Source organism: Macaca thibetana, chromosome 2 (genome assembly GCF_024542745.1).
Source record: "Macaca thibetana thibetana isolate TM-01 chromosome 2, ASM2454274v1, whole genome shotgun sequence".
Taxonomy (NCBI): domain Eukaryota; kingdom Metazoa; phylum Chordata; class Mammalia; order Primates; family Cercopithecidae; genus Macaca; species Macaca thibetana.
This window is the reverse complement of record NC_065579.1, coordinates 36,500,605-36,517,669: the sequence shown is the minus strand read 5'-3', so window position 1 is coordinate 36,517,669 and position 17,065 is coordinate 36,500,605. Positions and strand designations below refer to the sequence as shown.

The 17,065-nt window shown below is 52.8% G+C and overlaps 1 protein-coding gene across 1 annotated transcript in view; it reads left to right on the top strand.

Moving 5' to 3' along the window:
• The first annotated feature begins 342 nt into the window (after nucleotides 1-342).
• The window catches only part of RAB6B (RAB6B, member RAS oncogene family), a 68,721-nt gene continuing 51,998 nt past the window's right edge, over nucleotides 343-17,065 (top strand). Inside the window, exon 1 of the mRNA XM_050779668.1 lies at nucleotides 343-833. Coding sequence (XP_050635625.1) covers nucleotides 764-833 — 70 coding nt within the window. The 5' untranslated portion in view covers nucleotides 343-763. The remainder of the gene's footprint in view (nucleotides 834-17,065) is intronic.

The following is a 17,065-nucleotide window of genomic DNA, read 5'->3' as shown; positions in this document are numbered from 1 at the left end:
CACACCCTGGCTCTCCCCCACCTTCGTTCCTTTCCGCCCTGTCGGACGACTGCGCTGTGCATCGGTGTCTCGCGAGGTGGAGGAAGGGACTGGCATCTAGGTTTAAAAGACCAGAAACAAATGTCCCCTGACAATTTCGTGTCATTTTCTGGATTCGAAAGAGGGGTAGAGTGAGAAAGACAGACGCAGCGGGGCAGTGAGAGACGGTCCGACCCGGGGGCCTCTCAGGGGTACAGCGAGGAGGTTCTCTCCTGCCCGGGTGCGGGCTAGGGTGGGCGGGCGCACGCCCCCCAGCCCCGCAGCGCCGCGGGCCCCGCATGACATCAGAGGCTGGGGAGCGCGCAGAGCGCAGGCGCCGGCAGAGGAGGGAGGCGGGAGGGGGCCGACTGGCGCGGCTCTAGAGAGCGCTCCTCCGCCCCGCGCGCCGTCCCTGCGCCCCGCTCCGCCCGCGCCTCTCTCCCAACGCCGCGCCTCGGGCGTAAAGAGCGCGCCCCTCGCACCGCAGCCAGTGCCGCCCGCAGCAGCCCAGCCCCAGCCTTCCTCCGCCTACTCCTCCCTCTCCTCCTCCGCCGCCGCCGCCGCCGCCGCCGGACACGCAGCCGCAGGCCGGGGCCGGGACGCAGCTGGGGAGTCAGGGACGCGCACAGCCAGCCCTTCCCCCTCCGGCTCCCGCACCGCCGGCCGCCTCCCCTCGCCCTCCTCCTCTCCCCTCCCTGCTCCTTCGCTTTTTCCTCCTCCTCTCCCGGCCCCGGCTGCCAGCACCATGTCCGCAGGGGGAGATTTTGGGAATCCACTGAGAAAATTCAAGTTGGTGTTCCTAGGGGAGCAGAGCGGTAAGTACCCGGCTTAATCTCTTGGCTTGTCGCCGAGTCGACCCCCGCCGCCCAAGCGCCCACCCCATTGGGACCACCGGCCGCGGCTCGGAAAGGCCTCTCCGTGTCAGGATAGAGGAGAGGGACAGGGATGGGGAGGTCGGGGCCGGCTCGGGCGGGGTCGGACTGGGGAGGGGCCAAGGGTGAGGACGGAGGAGGTGCTGGCGCCCGGGGTGGAGGTGAGGGTGGGCTCTGGGTGGGGGGCCCGGGGTGCGGGTGCAGGTGCGGCGCCGCAGGGAGCTCGGAGGGCGGCGGCTGGCTCCGCCGCGCGGACCAGGGCGTGAAGGACCCGGGCTCGCTGGCTAGCTCACACTGCGGCACCGGCTGCGGGCGACCGCGCAGGTGGCTGGGTGCTGCCGGGGGTGGGGAGAGCGACGGGCGCCCCCCTTGGAGAACGAAGCGAAACTGGGGTCTGGCCGACCCCCACTCCGCTGCACTGGAGGGGGGTTCCCTGCGGACCCTGCCGGTAACCATGCGAAAGGGCACGTCCAGGCGCTGGGACAAATAGCCACCGGGGAGAAAAGACCGGCACCTGTCTCTGTTCCAAAGAGCGAGTGCAGGCCATGAGGGAACGGGGCGCCTACCTCCCCTGTCTCACGTCCGACTGGGCACAGAAGGTTCTAGACCCGGTGCCCTTCGCCAGCGCTCGGTAGCCTCCTTGCTGTTCAGGGGTCTTGGCAATGACAGTGAAGGCTACCCCAACTCGAGGCGATTTGGGGAATGATACAGGGGCAGCTCACACCAAGAGGCTGTGAAGTCTGGCTCTGGGCAGAGAAAGGCCCAGGCGACACGCCCTGCCTTGCTTCCCAGCACTCCTCCTGAGAGCATCGGTGGATTCTTCCCACCCCCACCTCCCAGCTCACCGCCTTTCTTGGGGGAGGGGAGGTCACCGTGGCAGCCGGCCAGAGCTGGGGGAGGGGGAGACTGCTTCTCTGCTGCCTGGCTCCCTCCCCAGGAAAACATCTCTGAAAACCAGCTTGGTCCCGAGGCGGGAAGCCCAGATTGAAGAGCAGGGACCCCTCTGCCACCTGTAGGAAGGAGTGGCTTTCGGAGCATCCTTCCAGAGGCCTCTCGAATGGGGCTGCAGGGAGACAAACTGAGCTCTGGTCAGCTCTGCTCTGGGAGAAGGCTGTCCTTGCCGAGCAGGACCCCAGAAGGCTGTCCTTGTCGGGCAGGACCCCAGCTCTGGCTCTGCAGACCCTCTCTGACAAGGGGGTCCAAAAGAAAGGCAACTGTGGGAGGATTGGGTGGGCCATGAACAGTGCTACCGTGCTGTGTGTACATGAGGGTTATGGAGGTCATGTGACTGGCCCCTGTCTGCTGATGCTCATTGCCTGAGATGGATGATTCAGAGAAGGACGTTAGAAGGTAGTGTCCAGGCCCAATATGGAGATGGGTTTGGGGGCCAGGCGGGGTGTTTCAGAAGATCCTCTCAGCCAGCCAGCATTTGCCTTGGATTCTGATTGCCTGTTTTAGTAGATCCCAGTTTCATTGAGCTGACCATTCCCTGTGTCTGGAAGGGATTTTGGTGGTATTCACATCCCAGTGCTAGTCTCACCGGGCCTGGAGCCCTGGGAGATAACCTGTGGGGATCAGGCAGCCTGGGAGTTGAATTCTTAGCTGTGTTGCCTTTAGTAAAATTTGAGGCCTCTCTGTGACTCACTTTCTGTCTCTGAAAAATGGTTGCTTGAAGACAATTCTTTTACTTCTTCATGTTTCCTTAGTGCCTCTCAAAGTGCCTGGACCCTGGTAGGTTCTCAACAAACATTTGATTATTCTAAGTCTGCAAAAGCTTTAGAAAGGACTAGGAGTTTGGTGAATAAAGTGTCTCTGGTGAATTTCAGGGAACATCTGGGCTCCCTCAGAATTCCTGATGAACAGAGACCCCTGCTGGGCTCCACAGACCCCCTTTGCTCCCAGAAGCACAGAAATGATAGCTGAAGTCTAAGAAATGAACCCACCACCTCTCCCACATGTTCAAATGGGAAGTCTGAGCCCCAGGGAACAGGGAGGCCTTGCCCAGAGTCCCAGAGTCCCATTGTGAGTTGCTAATACTTCTGGGCTGGAGCCTCACCTCTCGTTTCCAGTCCAATATTTTTCACTAGCGTGTCATTGTGAAGTAAGATGACCTTGAATTGGGGAAGCCAACAACTGGGGAGCCTCCCCAAGAGGGAGTTGGGTTGCTTCTGTACGGCCAGGCTTATAGCTGGGGCCTGTGACTGATAGGAATGCTGAGTAGTTGGTCAGGAGCAGGGTTGTGGGCCCTTGGAACATGGTCATTAGAGAATCACTGCTGTCAGTGAGATGGCTACTGGCATCTCACCTGGTGCCTTCTGTCAGGGAGTTCCAAGGCCCCAAAAAGCCTGTTTCCTGTTTCCACTTTGTTGCATCATTAGTGGGTTGTTTTAGGTTTTACAGAGCTTTTGAGTTAGGTAGGGGACATGTGCGTCTCTAAGCCTTATGGGATGGGGAGTCACCTCCACAGCCGCTTCTTCTACCTTGCCTGCACAGTTTTGCATCTGTTGGTCATTTGTGCCAGCATTCTCTGCAGCCTGTGCAGTGGAGAGAGCCTCCTGAGGGCTGGCCCTCATGCTGGCCCTGGCTCTTTTTATATGACCTCAGAGTTCCTTTACCTTCTGTACATGGGGGACTTGGGCCCGCTGAGCTCAGCAGAATCTTTCAGAGCAACATGGGCTTGCCGATATGAGCCGAGTCCCCTGGAGATGGGCCAGGGGAAGGAGCTAGAGGGATGTGGCTTTATCTTATTTCCTGTGCCTAGCATAATGGTGACTTTTCTCTAGGCTGGTGGGCAACGGCAGTGGATTTCCAAGAAGAGCGGCGTGCATGGACCAGGGGGTGGAGCACACCCTGGGCCAGATAATCCCGGGTGGACATCAGGTCTTTAAAGATATCAGGGAACTGGTTTAAATGGGAGGCCCTTGAGAAGCCGCTCTGGAGGAAATACCTCAAGCCAGTGAAAGAGCCCCCTCCTGGCAGCTGTCCCCCTGGCCCGTGGAATATAGGCTGGGATTGTGGGGAGGGTGCTCTGGGTCCAGGGTGAGAGATTTCCTTGTGGCAGGGAGGCTGTGCAGTCCCACTGGTGCCAAATGGTTCTCTGGGCCACTGGATATGCCCTTTTGCTGATGGCAGTGGTAGGAGACATGGGGGGTGACATACATCAGTCCCAACTGGGGCATTTGATGGCGTCCGAGAAGACAAGAAGGAGCAGGTGTCTGAGGAAGGAGAGTGGGCCTGTGGGACCCACATCTTCCTCCTAAGCTCTAATGGCATTCTGTCGGCTTTTAGGCCTCACTGGGTACATCTCAGTGTGTGTGGTGGGAAGGGAGGGTCAGGGATGTGTCTGTTATGCACTGTCTTCTGACCTCCCCTTCCCCAAGACTCTTCCAGCGAAAGCAGGAGGATTGGATGGAGATGTAAAAGCTCTGTCTGCTTTCCTAGCTGAGGCCAGCAGGCCAGTTTCTCGCTCTGACCAGCCACCTGCCTGCCCTGCCCCTGGCATTGTGCTGCTGGAGGTGCTGTCCATGTTGAGCATAATGTGAATAGCATTCCTTGGAGCTGTGCAATGAAGCGACCCTGCAGGCAGCTGCCTTTTTGTCGTTCTGTTGTTTAGTCATTTGTTCATGTATCCTTCCCTCCTGCTCCTTCTCTCTTCTGTCCTCCCTCTGTTACCTGTTTATTTATTTATTCTTTGAGCGTATTCCTGCCCTCCTGGAACTTCTAGTCCGCTGGGAACACAGACATTTGTGGATATAATTATAGTAAAGGTCTATGAGAGTCATGATGAGAGAAGAACAGCTGCTACTGGGGCCTAGAGCAGGGGCACCTGACCCGCCTCTGGGGGCTGGTGTCAGAGGCAGCTTCCGTAGGCTAGCAAGGGATGCTTCTATAGGCAGTAGGCTGCTACTACTTTGTCTTTGGGCTGTGTGTAGAAAGTAGGTCTTGGAACGAGCCCACCCTACCCCGAGGGCCTTGCCTGTTCTGTTCTGCTTTGTAGAAAGTACATGAGGTGGAGGTTCAGGAGGACAAGGGTGACTCTCAGGTATCTGGCTTGCTGGTACCGAGTAGGGGCTGTCCCTGCACTTTCAGCCCATTCTTCTGTGGTTAAGGGTTGATGATCATTCAGTGGCCCCCACTGCCTGGAAGGCTCACTCCTCTGCCCACAGCCTCACCCATCCTGACCCCTGCCCTCCCACTAGCCACACCATGGAACACCTGCCCTCCTGCAGGGAGCCCTTCATCGGCCTGGTAGATGTGCCAGCAGCCCCTCCTAGCAAGTTTCCTCCTCCCAGCAATTTTTAGACTTACCCTGTCTTAGGTGCTCACTTCCACTCCTGCTCCCCTGGGCTACCAGCTCGCCTGGCCACACATCGTGGCATAGCTTTGGTTTTCTCTGAACATTTCTTAAATACAATCATATGCTTCACCATGACCTGTCTTCTGTTGTCTCTGTTAGCTAAGGATTTTAAAATGTTAACTTTTTCAGGTACAAAAACCGTAATTGAATTTTAAGCGTCTTCTGAGGACTATGTCTTAGTCATCATTTCACCCCTCCCCACCTGCAGGTGGTTTGTGCTTATTAAATTTCTTGATTTGAAAATGATGAGATTATCCTCGCTGTGTGAGATTTGCTGATGGCCCATCAGTAGATTGAAAGTGAAGGAAGTTGAGGTGGCTTTGAAATAGGATTCCTATTTCACATTCCTGACACCTGCTGCTTTTCAAGCCAGATTTTTTGACCAGCAATATCTAAGAATCTTTTCTGAAGGATTGAATCATTTAACTTTTTTTTTTTTTTTTTTTTTTTTTTTGAGATGGAGTCTTGCTCTGTGGCCCAGACTGGAGTGCAGTGGTGCAATCTCGGCTTGCTGCAACCTCTACCTCCTGGGTTCAAGCGATTCTTGTGCCTCAGCCTCCCAAGTAGCTGGGACTACAGACCCACGCCAATATGCCCAGCTAATTTTTGTATTTTTAGTAGAGATGGGGTTTCACCATGTTGGCCAGGCTGGTCTCGAACTTCTGACCTCAAGTGATCTGCCCACAGCCTTCCAGAGTGCTGGGTTTACAGGTGTGAGCCACAGCGCCCAGCTGGATCATTTAACCTTGGTCATGCCCAACTCACAGTTCATCTCAAAAAACCTGAAGTTCTTGGGGGCACTTCCTCATTCCTAGTGTCTGAAAAAATGCATGAGAACAACCAGACCACCAGAGGTGGAAAGGGACACACTAGACCTCAGCTTGCCAGAGCTCACTTTGAGATCTGGAAGAAATCACCCTGTTGCCCTGAGCCTTAGCTTCCTTGTCTTGATTTCTCTCCTCCCAATTTTTCTCCTTTCCTCAGTGGCTGGCATAAGAAGGGGCACCGTTGTGGATGTTGGGTATAGACCCAGAACCTTTGCTTTTTTATTTGTTTAAAGAGATGTGTGTGAGTAGAGAGTCAGACAGACACCAGGATGAGAATTAACCTGGACTTGGTAGAAGAGGAAGGTGGCGCCTTTAATTTGATGATACATAGCAAGAGAACTTACCAGCAAAGAGAGAAACTTAGAAGGTGTTCTGGCTGCATAGATGTAATAATAATTACTGTCTTTTGCATGATCTGATTATCATCATCATTTGCAGCCCCCAGATTATAATGAATCACATTAAATTATAACAAAGTAAGGCTGGGCGCAGTGGTTCACGCCTGTAATCCCAGCACTTTGGGAGACCGAGGTGGCAAGGTGGGCAGATCACTTGAGGTCAGGAGTTCCAGACCAGCCTGGCCAACATGGTGAAATCCTGTCTCTACTAAGAAATACAAACATTAGCCAGGCATGGTGGTGCATGCCTATAATCCCAGCTGCTTGAGAAGCTGAAGCAGGAGAATCGCTTGAACCTGGGAGGCGGAGGTTTCAGTGAGCCTAGATGGCACCACTGCAATCCACCCTGGGCAACAGAGCGAAACTCTGTCTCAAAATAAATAAATAAATAAATAAATAAATAAATAAATATATATATATATATATAAAAAAAACAAAACAACCTTATTGCCCTTTTGTTCCTGATTCTATCCCTAAAATCAGTCTATAAATATTTATCTTTATAGGTGTTGCCCCTACATTGCAAACTCACCGGGAACAGGCCCAAGGGTAGTAACATTTGTATCCCATCCAGGCTGTAGATTTCCCGTGTCCTCCCCACCCATGTCGTCCATTGTTGCCAAATGCATTAGCCATTGAATGTGTAGGGCTGTCTGGTTTCGGTGTGGATAATTTTGGGAAATTATTGGACAGAACCACTGGGGAAGGTAAGAGAAGGCTAGGCAGAACAGCAGAATTCGTAAACATTCGGGGTGGACTACCGGGAAAGCTGCCGGGCATTTTCTCTGCGTCTGCCATCCTTTTCCATTTCTCACCACAGGGAAGAGAAGCCAGGGGAGCTCTGGTTGAGGTTGCCAGGGAGAAGTACCAGACACGCCCTGAGATGGACAGCTTTTGTTAGGGCGGAAAGAGAGGCTGCCAGGAAATGGGGCTCCAAGCAGGGCCTCGGGACTGGAAGCTCCTGGGAACTTGGAATGGCAGGCCAGTCTTTGTTTCCTAGAACAAGGGAAGGAAAATGTGAAGACTCACAACTCCTAAGGACTCCTAGGATGTTCTTTACCATATCTTGGGGCTTGAGATTTCAAAATTGTTTTCATTATTTTCATAACTTTTGCCCTAAACAAAGTAAGATCTTTTTAAAAATATTGACTGATATACATAACTTAGCATTTTAATGAAGTGATTTATTTTTAGTAGAAAAACTTATTCTGATCTCTTGGTAACAAGGCCAGAGGGAGCCCAGGTGACCAGATCACATGCTCTGGGCCAGCCATTACCTGTCCCAAGGGGCTGACATACCTAAGGGACAGGCCCAAGTCCTGAGGAGGCAGATGATACCTCACCCCTGAGGGCAGAATAGAGCTTTCAAAGCGAAGGTTACTTCCAGGAAATGCATAAAAAGAATGGCAGCCCGTGTCCTTCCTCACGTGAGTTCACTCACGTGGCATTTATTGAACATCATCTCTGCCGGAGGCTGCACACAGGGCACTTTTTATCTTCCGAGCCACCCTGTGATGGATATGAGATCATCCCTGTTTTGTGGGTCAGGAGCAGAGGCTCAGAGAGAGCTGGCCCTGCCGCAGGACTATGAGTGTGGCAGAATTAGAATTCAGACCTAGGTCACTGTGAGAAACACAGTGGACTGTCGGACCTCTTGCCTTAAAGGCAGGCTCTGGCCCAGGACTGGAGTGGAGGAGACAGAAGAACACTGAGGTCTTCTGAACACGAGGTCTGCTGTGCATGACTTGTGGGGAGTGTTTGTGCCAAGCTCTTTGCTAAAGAGGAACCTGCGGGGCCCTAAGCAGGGAGGAAGGAAGCAGGGTCTCTGTGTGGGAGCTGCTGGAGCTGGTCTTTGCACAGCAGGCACCCTGTTCTTCCATGGAATGAACTATTTATTTGGGGTGCTTTGAAGGGAGTTGATAGAGCCTATGGGGGCAGCTAAATCCCCCGCAAGTCAGCCCTCAGCCCACTGCCATGGTTCTAGCTGAGAACTAATTACTAACCAGGGAAGAACCAATTAAACTAAATGGCTGGTTCCCACCTACTCTGGGGTAACCCTTTCCTGGCCACATCCTCCCTCCTGGCTTGGAGATACTAGGGCCCTGGATACCCTGATTCTATCCCCGGTCTGCCACTGCCTGGCCTTATGTTGGATAAGCCCCAGCCCATCTCTGGCTTTTTCTGTGTATCCCCTCAAGGCTACTGGGCTGGGTGACCCCTTGGGCCAGTGGACCTCTAACTCTGGTTCTGCAATTCAGTGCCAGCTCTGAGTATGAGGCCAAGCCAGTAACACTCCCAGCCTGGAGACAAGCATGCTGCTGGTGAGAGGGGCTGCAGGAGTGAGGTGTGGGATCAGGGGCTCTGCCGACTGTTGCGCCCAGAACTGCCCTGGGTCCCACATGCAGGTTGCTCTCCAACCTACCACCTCCCCTGGGAGGCATTCCTGGCCCACCTACACCTTAGTGCAACCTGCCCTGGGGGCACAATGTGGGGGAGGGGCACGCTAGCTCCCCTTTCCTGATGATGTGCTTGGCTCTGGTTGCCAAGCAACAGGGATGGGGCTGTCCTGCACTTCTGCTTCCAGGAGGTGTTTCTTCCACACAGAGAGGAACCATGATGAGGACGACAAGGCAGGTCACACATCCCAGGTGCTCCTAGCCCAGGGGCACCCCTTTCCACAGCCTGGTGGTAGGGGTAAGCTGGGAGGGCAGGGAAAGGGCAGAGCCAAGATGGGTATATGGTGTCCCCAGCAGACCAAGGAGGGCTTAGAGACCTGGCTGCAGCTCCCACTCCTACCCCATCACCATAATGGTCCTCCTGCATCCTGGGCTTGCCCACCCTTCTGCTGAATGGATAGTGTTGGTATGCAGTGGCACCACCTGTGCTCATTTTCCTCACCTGTGCAGGAGGGTGATCATTACCTAGTTGGGGTTCGAGGAAGATCAAGTGCATCTATACATGGCATGTGATTAAAGCTCACATGATAAACGCTCAGCTCGTTGTTAATGAAATAGTAACAGCAACCTCCATCTCCTCCCTCCTTGCAGAAGTAGGGTGCAAAGTTTTGAGAATTATTGATCATTTCTATATTATGAACTGTGGGGTCCACATCCTCATGATCTGGCAGGAAGAGCTGCTCATCACGTTTTATAAAGAAAGCGAAGGTCTGCCAGGTGAAGGCTTTTACACAGATGGAAGGACCCTTTGACTCCCTGGCCAGTGTTTTCACCAGCTCCCCATCCCTGCTCAGAGACAGGCTGGCAAAAAGTGGGACAGACTCACCATGCCTGCTCGTCTGGGGCCACCAAAGCTGCTCAGGGGAAGAGCACCTCATCTTCACAGCTCTGTTACTTCCCCTAAGGAGCTCAGCCAGGGTGGACTATAAGGGCAGAGGCTTTGCAGCATTGGAGTTATATGCCTTCAGGCGTGTGAGGTCGGCAGTACTCGGCCCACAATAAGCAGGCAACAAATCTCAGCCAGTATTAAGATTAATATTACATACACAAGCAAGGCTGTGGGTGTGATGTGCTTGGAGGAGTCAGGGAAGGCTTTCCGGAGGAGGTTTTGCATAGTGAGCAGGAACTCACCAGCAAACAAGGGGAGGCATTGAGGGCAGAGGGCCTGGCCGTGCCCAGGCAGTGAAAGGCTTGGGGCTTCCGGGGTATCGGGTGTGGTTCAGGGTGGTGGGATTCTGGTGCAGGTGGGGAAATAGTGGTAGGAGGAGGAGTTGAGCCTAGAGGAGTCAGTAGGGTCAGGCCCTGGAGGACTTCCCTGCAGGCAGTGGGGATCCACTGGGGAGTTTTGACCCAGAGGGACATGCCCATGGATTAGAAGGTGAAGGCAGAATGTGGTCTGATTGGAGGCAGCAGATCCAGGTGGCTGAACTAGGTCAGAACAGAAACATTCTGAGGATGGAATTTATAGAGAGGGCTTGTAAACCTAAGCTTCCTTCCAGTTCTGAAGCTCAGCTCTACTGCAGATGTATATTTTCTTGATTCTTTCTCTTAGAGTGAGGCCTCAGGAACAATGAAGGATTGTAAGGGAGGGACTGTTGTCTCTCTCTGCAAGGCCACACTGTACCCAGATGGACCAAAGCTAGCCCATTTAAGCTCCCCTGTCCATCCTATCTCCACAGTGCCCTGGGTTCGCTGACAGCTCTGGCCTTCCATGGGTGTTCTGCGGGACTGTTGGCAGCCCTTCTGGACTCCTCCCCCTCTGCTACCTGCTCAGGTTGGATGTGGCATATGACTAGAAACTGGCCACTGGCTGTGTGAGCCCCCCTATTCTCTGGCCATTGGATGTGTGAGCCCCTGTCCTCTGGCTGTTGGGTGTGTGAGTCCCCCATCCTCTGGTAATTGGGTGTATGAGCCCCCGTCCTCTGGTAATTGGGTGTGTGAGCCCCTCATCCTCTGGTCATTGGTGTGTGAATCCCCTGTCCTCTGGTCATTGGTGTGTGAATCCCCCGTCCTCTGGTCATTGGTGTATGAGCCCCCCATCCTCTGGTTATTGGGATATGTGAGCCCCCCGTCCTCTGGTTATTGGGATATGTGAGCCCCCCGTCCTCTGGTTATTGGGATATGTGAGCCCCCCGTCCTCTGGTTATTGGGATATATGAGCCCCCCGTCCTTTGGGCACTGGGTATGTGAGCCCCCCATCCTCCGGTCATTAGTTATATGAACCCCCCTGGCCCTGTTATGCAGCCTCCTGTCCCTCCCTGTCTCACTGGACTTCTCTTCTCGTGGACACTTGATCACTTCCTTTGCTTTCTTGGATATTTTCCCCTATGCCTGTCTGCTGGATTTCATCACCCCAGCAAGCTCCAGGACTTGAGAGAGAGCAGCATTGTAGAGGGGAGTGCCCTTTTCCATGCCTTGGAGAACAGAGACCTATCTTAAGCTGGCTGCACAAAAAGCTACGGCTGAAGGCTGGGGGGCCAGAGTGGAGGCAGGGACTGCCGTTTTGAACCCTCCCCTAACCCAGAGAGGGCAGCCTGTTCAGGCCAGTTGGTGCAGCCACTTGCTCACGGGTCAGCTCGTGATCTACCCTAAGGCTTGAAACCCTACCTTCCAAAGGCCTGATGACTTTTGCTCCCTGCCCTTCCTGTGCTTCTACACAGGCATTGCCCATTGGAGGTTACTGAGCACCACCTGGGTATTCCTTTGCCAGTGCAGCTGGTGCATGGAGTAATCCTAATTTTGCAGCATCAGTGGTTATAGCATTTTTCAGTCACCACCCTTGGCCTCTTTGAGCAGTGCCAGGTTGTCTGTGAGTTCAGGGTGGGTAAAGAGAACTGCCCCCTCATCTTGGTGCTCAGCAGAGGTGGCTCTTCTGCCTGGAGCAGCTGGCCCAGAGAAAGACTGGTTTGGAAAGCTGGGCCACAAACAACTCAGCCCAGCTTTGACCTGTTCCACCCTCCTCTGGTCCCTCCATTTCCCCCAACCGTGGAGCAGGCAGGAGGAGAACCATTCTGGCTCAGGATTGGAGAGCAGCAACTTTGGCCTGTGCGCCAGAAACAAGTCCCTAGAGATAAGGAAAACCTTTCTCTCTGGGAGTGGCTGTGCTAATTCTGAGAAAGGAAGAGAAAGTGTTCTCTTCTGAGCTTGTTTGTGAGTGGGAGGAATAAACACTGCATAGACTAAACAGTAAGTGAGGCACTTAGAACGTGTTTGTTTCTTTCCCCTGTCCAGTAAAGGGGGAGGGCTAAGAGGGCAAACAGGGGAAGCAAGGGGCACTGGAGAAGAGAGATCTACAGAAGTGCTGAGACCAAAGGGAGAGGCTCACAGATACTGCTTCCTACCGGACCTAGAGGGGGGCTTGTTGGCTATGCACAGGGTCCTTGGGAGCCAGGGTAGGTCAAGCTCCAGGCGGGGTGCTGTCCATCCCAGGGTTCTGACCAAATTTAATTAAAGGCTGGAGGTTCCCACGGAGCCACTGATGAGTATGGGGGCACAGGACGATGTGACCAGTTCTGTGTTTGTGTGGAAGACAAGATGAGGAGCTCCAGCCCAGCAAAGCAGGGGGAATGAAAAGAGAGAAAGGCTCTTACCTTGCCTTGGAGGTTGAGGGAGGGTTTTTTTCCAGCACACTGCCTCTGTGCTGCCAGCACTGGCTTTGAGGAGCAGACTGAGCTTTGTTCTTCCTCCCCAAGGCTGGCTGGCTCTGCCCCACCCTGCCCAGGGTCTGGGAACAGACCCTGAAGTTCCCAGACTGTCTCTGGGCTGCTGTGAGTAGAGTCAGGGCTTGGCACTTGGTAATCTTCATCTGGTTCTGCACTTCTCAGAACAGAGAAAACCTCCAAGGGTTTCCTTAGGGGGAGAAACCACTCCCAAATTATCTTAGGGATATTAACAAATCCTACTTGTAGCACCAGGATCTGGAAATTCTCCCCTGATTCTGATTCATTAAATGCCCTCTCCGTCCCCTACATTCAAACCAAACGCTGCGGGCTGCTGCCCAAATGAGAAGTGAACTGGAGACCTGAAGAGGTACCTAGCCTAGCTGCCTGACCCTGGCTCTCACCCGTCTTTATCAGAAGAGGATAGCATCCCAGATGTTGGGCCAGAAGAACTCAGCTTGTCTCCTGCCTCTGTCATGTAGCAAGAAGTCCACTCTCAGCTGGAGGTGTGGTCTGGGCGCTGTGTCTGCTGGTCCTTCCACCTCTGCCTGGGGGAGGGCTGGGTGCAATGTGGGAGAACTGGATGGAGCAGCATGCAAACGCCCAGTGAAGTACACAGGCAGGACTCAGCCTCTGCCCCGGCCAGCTAGGGGCGCTTTAGTCTTAAGCCAGAGACCGGTGAGGTTTTCTTCCAGGTGATTAGCCGAGTTTGCCACAGTAGGAGAAAAGGCAGAGGTGTAGTAAAGAGTAAAGGCTGCATCTCTTAGGAACCTGACTGTGAGATGGTGTGGTAGACACAACCTAAGGTGACCCCAGGTGAGTCACACCCTTGCGCAGGCTCCTCTCCTGAATGCTGATGGAATTTGTGACTTCCTTGTAGCAAATATAGTGTGGCAAAGGTGATGGGTGGCGTTCCTTTCATCAGTTTATGTGGCAGAGGTTCAAAGGTGACGGGATAGTCCCTCCCATGATTATGTTTCTTTATGAGACTCCTCTTGCTGGCCTTGAAGAAGTAAGCAGCTGTGCTGGGAGAGGGCCTGTGAGGGGGTCATGTGGCAGGGGATGTGGGTGGCCTTCAGGAAATAAGAGCAGCCCCTGGGGGAAAGTCCTACAACCACAAGGAACCAAATTCTGTCAACAAGCACACAAGCTTGGAAAATGACTCCCTGATCCAGAAAGAAATGTAGCCCAGCTGACACCTCGATTCCATCGTTGTTACATGCTGAGCAGAGGACCCAGTTAAGTCATGTTCAGACTCCTGACCCATGGAAACTGTGACATAATAAATGTATTAATATATTGTTTTAAGCCACTGAATTGCTGGTATTTGCGAATACAGATAACTAATACAGATGGGATGAAGATTTTAGAGGAAGGTGACACCTGAGATGGTCTCATTTTACACATAAGGAATTGGAGTGTCCAGGAGGAGCTGAGACCTGTCCCAGGTTAAGTAGCCAGCCTGGTCCAACCCATGAAGCACTCACTGGGGTCAGGCCCTGGCTCTTGATCTGCTATTGTTCTTTCTTCCTGTTCTGTCTTTGTGTTCTGAGTAAACCTTTCTTCTTTCTAGGCCTCATATTTTTCCTCTGCGGCATGCAGGGCTAGACCAGACATTCTGTAGGCCCTTCTTGTCTTGACCTGGTTTTCTGGGGCTACTCTGATCATCTGTGATCCTTCTAGAAGCTGGGCTTCCGGACTTTAGTGTGGTTCACTCTCTGCTGCTCCTTGGCACTTCCCATGTTGTATGTTTCCATTTGGGCCTCATGACACGGGTACACATTGGTAAGCCTTCTGGGCTCAGATTAGTGGCAAAAGCAGGAGTAAGAAGAGCGGTCTCTGAGGTCTGCGCACCAAAAGAGATAGTGTCTGGCCCTGACCCTGGTGCTATGTGATCCTGGGCAAGTGGCCCCTCTTCTGTGGCCGCTCTTCGCATCTCCTCTGACAAGGTCAGCTACAGTCTCCTCTGTGGCTCGTCTGTGGTGCTGCTTTTGAGAAGGGCTAACCTTAGGGACCGAGAGCTTGCAGCATGGGGACGGGTGAGCCTGGCCACCATCTCCTTGCCCTGGTGCCCAACCATCCAAGTCCAGGGGGGCATATGTGGACATTGACATAGCTCCCCTTGATCCATCCCCCAGCCTGGCCCTCTGGTGACCCTGATGCCTGACCAGCAGTCTCTGTCCATAAGGGCTAGAGACACAGTGGGCCCCCTGGCCTGCTGGGTGGTCCTGTGCCTACTCCCAGGCCCAGGGTCCTGGGGATCTAACGTGCATTTTCCACCCCAGAGTCAGTGGTCTTCATCTCTAAACTTCACTGGAAAGGCCATCCCTACTCTCGAATCAATCCTGAGCAGGTGACATTGAGTCCTTCTAGGGACAGGAGGAGGGTTCTTTCTGTTGACTGAATGAGGAGGTCTAGAAATTCACTCTGCCCCTTGTGCTGCCCTCACCACCTGGCTCTGCAGGGGCAGGGGCAGAGGCTGGGCCTGTGCCCTCCTCCTTGGCAAAGCAGAAAGGTTGAGCAGCAGTGAGCAGGCTGTGTGAGGGTGTATGGAAGGACAGGAAGAGAAGCTGGGGCTGCAGAAGTGCAGGGACAGCTCCCTATGTTCATGGAGACCACAGGACCTCCTGGGTTAGCAGGTCAGCACTACGGCTGCCAAGGCCAAGAGTTCCACTGAGAAGGGGGTGGGCATCTGGGATGATGCCTTGCCTACATCAGCCTGCAGTCTGGAGTCCTCCTTCCACTTACCTGAGCAAGCTTGGTCTCATGGCCAGGCCACAGCTGTGTCATTGGTGGGGGTTATGGGCCCATTGGCCTTGTCACAGGCCTCTGACTGGATCTCAGCTGACAACCTGGGAAACACAAGCTTTTCTCTCAGTACTCTGTCTACTCATTCTCCCTGCCTCAGCCTTCCTTTCCTATTACTGAGTCTTTTAACATCATCACTACCAGCAGTTAAGCCTTGGGTATCAAAGCATGTACATTACTTTGCCAAACTCCGTGCTGGTTGAATGGGCCAAGACTTCCTATCAGTTAAATAAGCTACCAAATTACATTAATACCAGCCTTGTCAAAGATCAGATGGTGGTGGGAATTTAACTTCCTCCTTCTCTACAACATACACATACTCACTATGAATTAATTCTTCACAGCACCCATGCAACTGCTCAAATGCACAGGCAGGATTGGCCTGTGTAGGGTCTGGCCAGAGTTGGGTTGAGCCTCAAACCAATTGAAATAGACTGTATTCTGCCTGCTCCAGTCTAGCTCTCCAGGGAAGCTATGGCAGAGGGTAACTGTGTATGCTAAGGATGTAGACTCCTGTTCTCTGAGCTCTAAGAGGAAGGAGGGTGGCTAGCGCTCAAAGCTAGCTGGTGCTGGTGCTGGTGCTAAGCTCTTAGGTCCAGGTGGAGAGATCCTGCTCCTTTTTGAAATTGCCAAGGGTATGTGAGAAGGCTCAGCAAGGCAGAGAGGATTCAGAGCATGAGTGGGCTAACCACAGAGGTATACAGTCTATACAAGCTGTTTGGTCAGATTTCAGGTGGTTTTCAAGTAACCCTGAAGGTATTGCCCTTGACTGTCAGTCCTCATGGCTAAGACACGGGGGGAACTAGAGTTCTTACCCACACCAGGACCTTTGGTGCCTGCTGAGTTGAGCAAGTACACATGTGTATATATGTGTACTTGCATTCTTCTCTGTGCATGTGCACACATGGTGGTTACGCATGGACCCCGGCCACTGAATTGATTGAGCCAGGCTTTCTCTATCTCCTGGCCTGTGATTAGAGGCGCACATAGCCGTTCTGCAGTGCCTAGCTAAGTCCTGGTCCTTCGTGAATCCTGAGTTGATGCCAAGTACAGTTATATTCCAGTTCCTTAGGAAAATTTCATGCTGACCAGAATGTTTAATTAGTCAGAATAAGCCATTTTCTGAATGTGCCAGGAATCTAAGAAACATGGATGTGTGCACGTAATTAAAGTAGTTACCATTTTTTCTTTAACTTTTTATTTTGACTGACTTTTAGGATTGGACAAAGACTTTACATATGCCTTTCACCCAGATACCCTGAATTTTAACTTGTTACTGCTTTCATAGAATTCATAACAATTCTGTGAGATAGGCATTTTTGTCCTTATTGGATGTATGAAGAAAGCTGAGCCTCAGAGAGAATAGGAACTAACCCAAGATCACACAAGAAATGAGTGGCAGAGCCAGGATTAAAACCTAGGTCAGTCAGACTTTAGTGCACATGCTGACCACATGTGATCTAAGTGTGAATGTGCAGGTATACTGCTCCTTCTGCCCACAGAGCTTTCTTTCTTGTATTATTGATGTGTTAGCAGTGAATTGTCTCAACATATGCCTTTATTTCACCTTCATTTTTGAACGATTTTTGCTAGGTATAGAATTCTATGTTGACAGTGTTTTTCTTTTAGTGTTTCCAAGGTGGTACTTCATTTTCTCCCAGTGTGTGTAG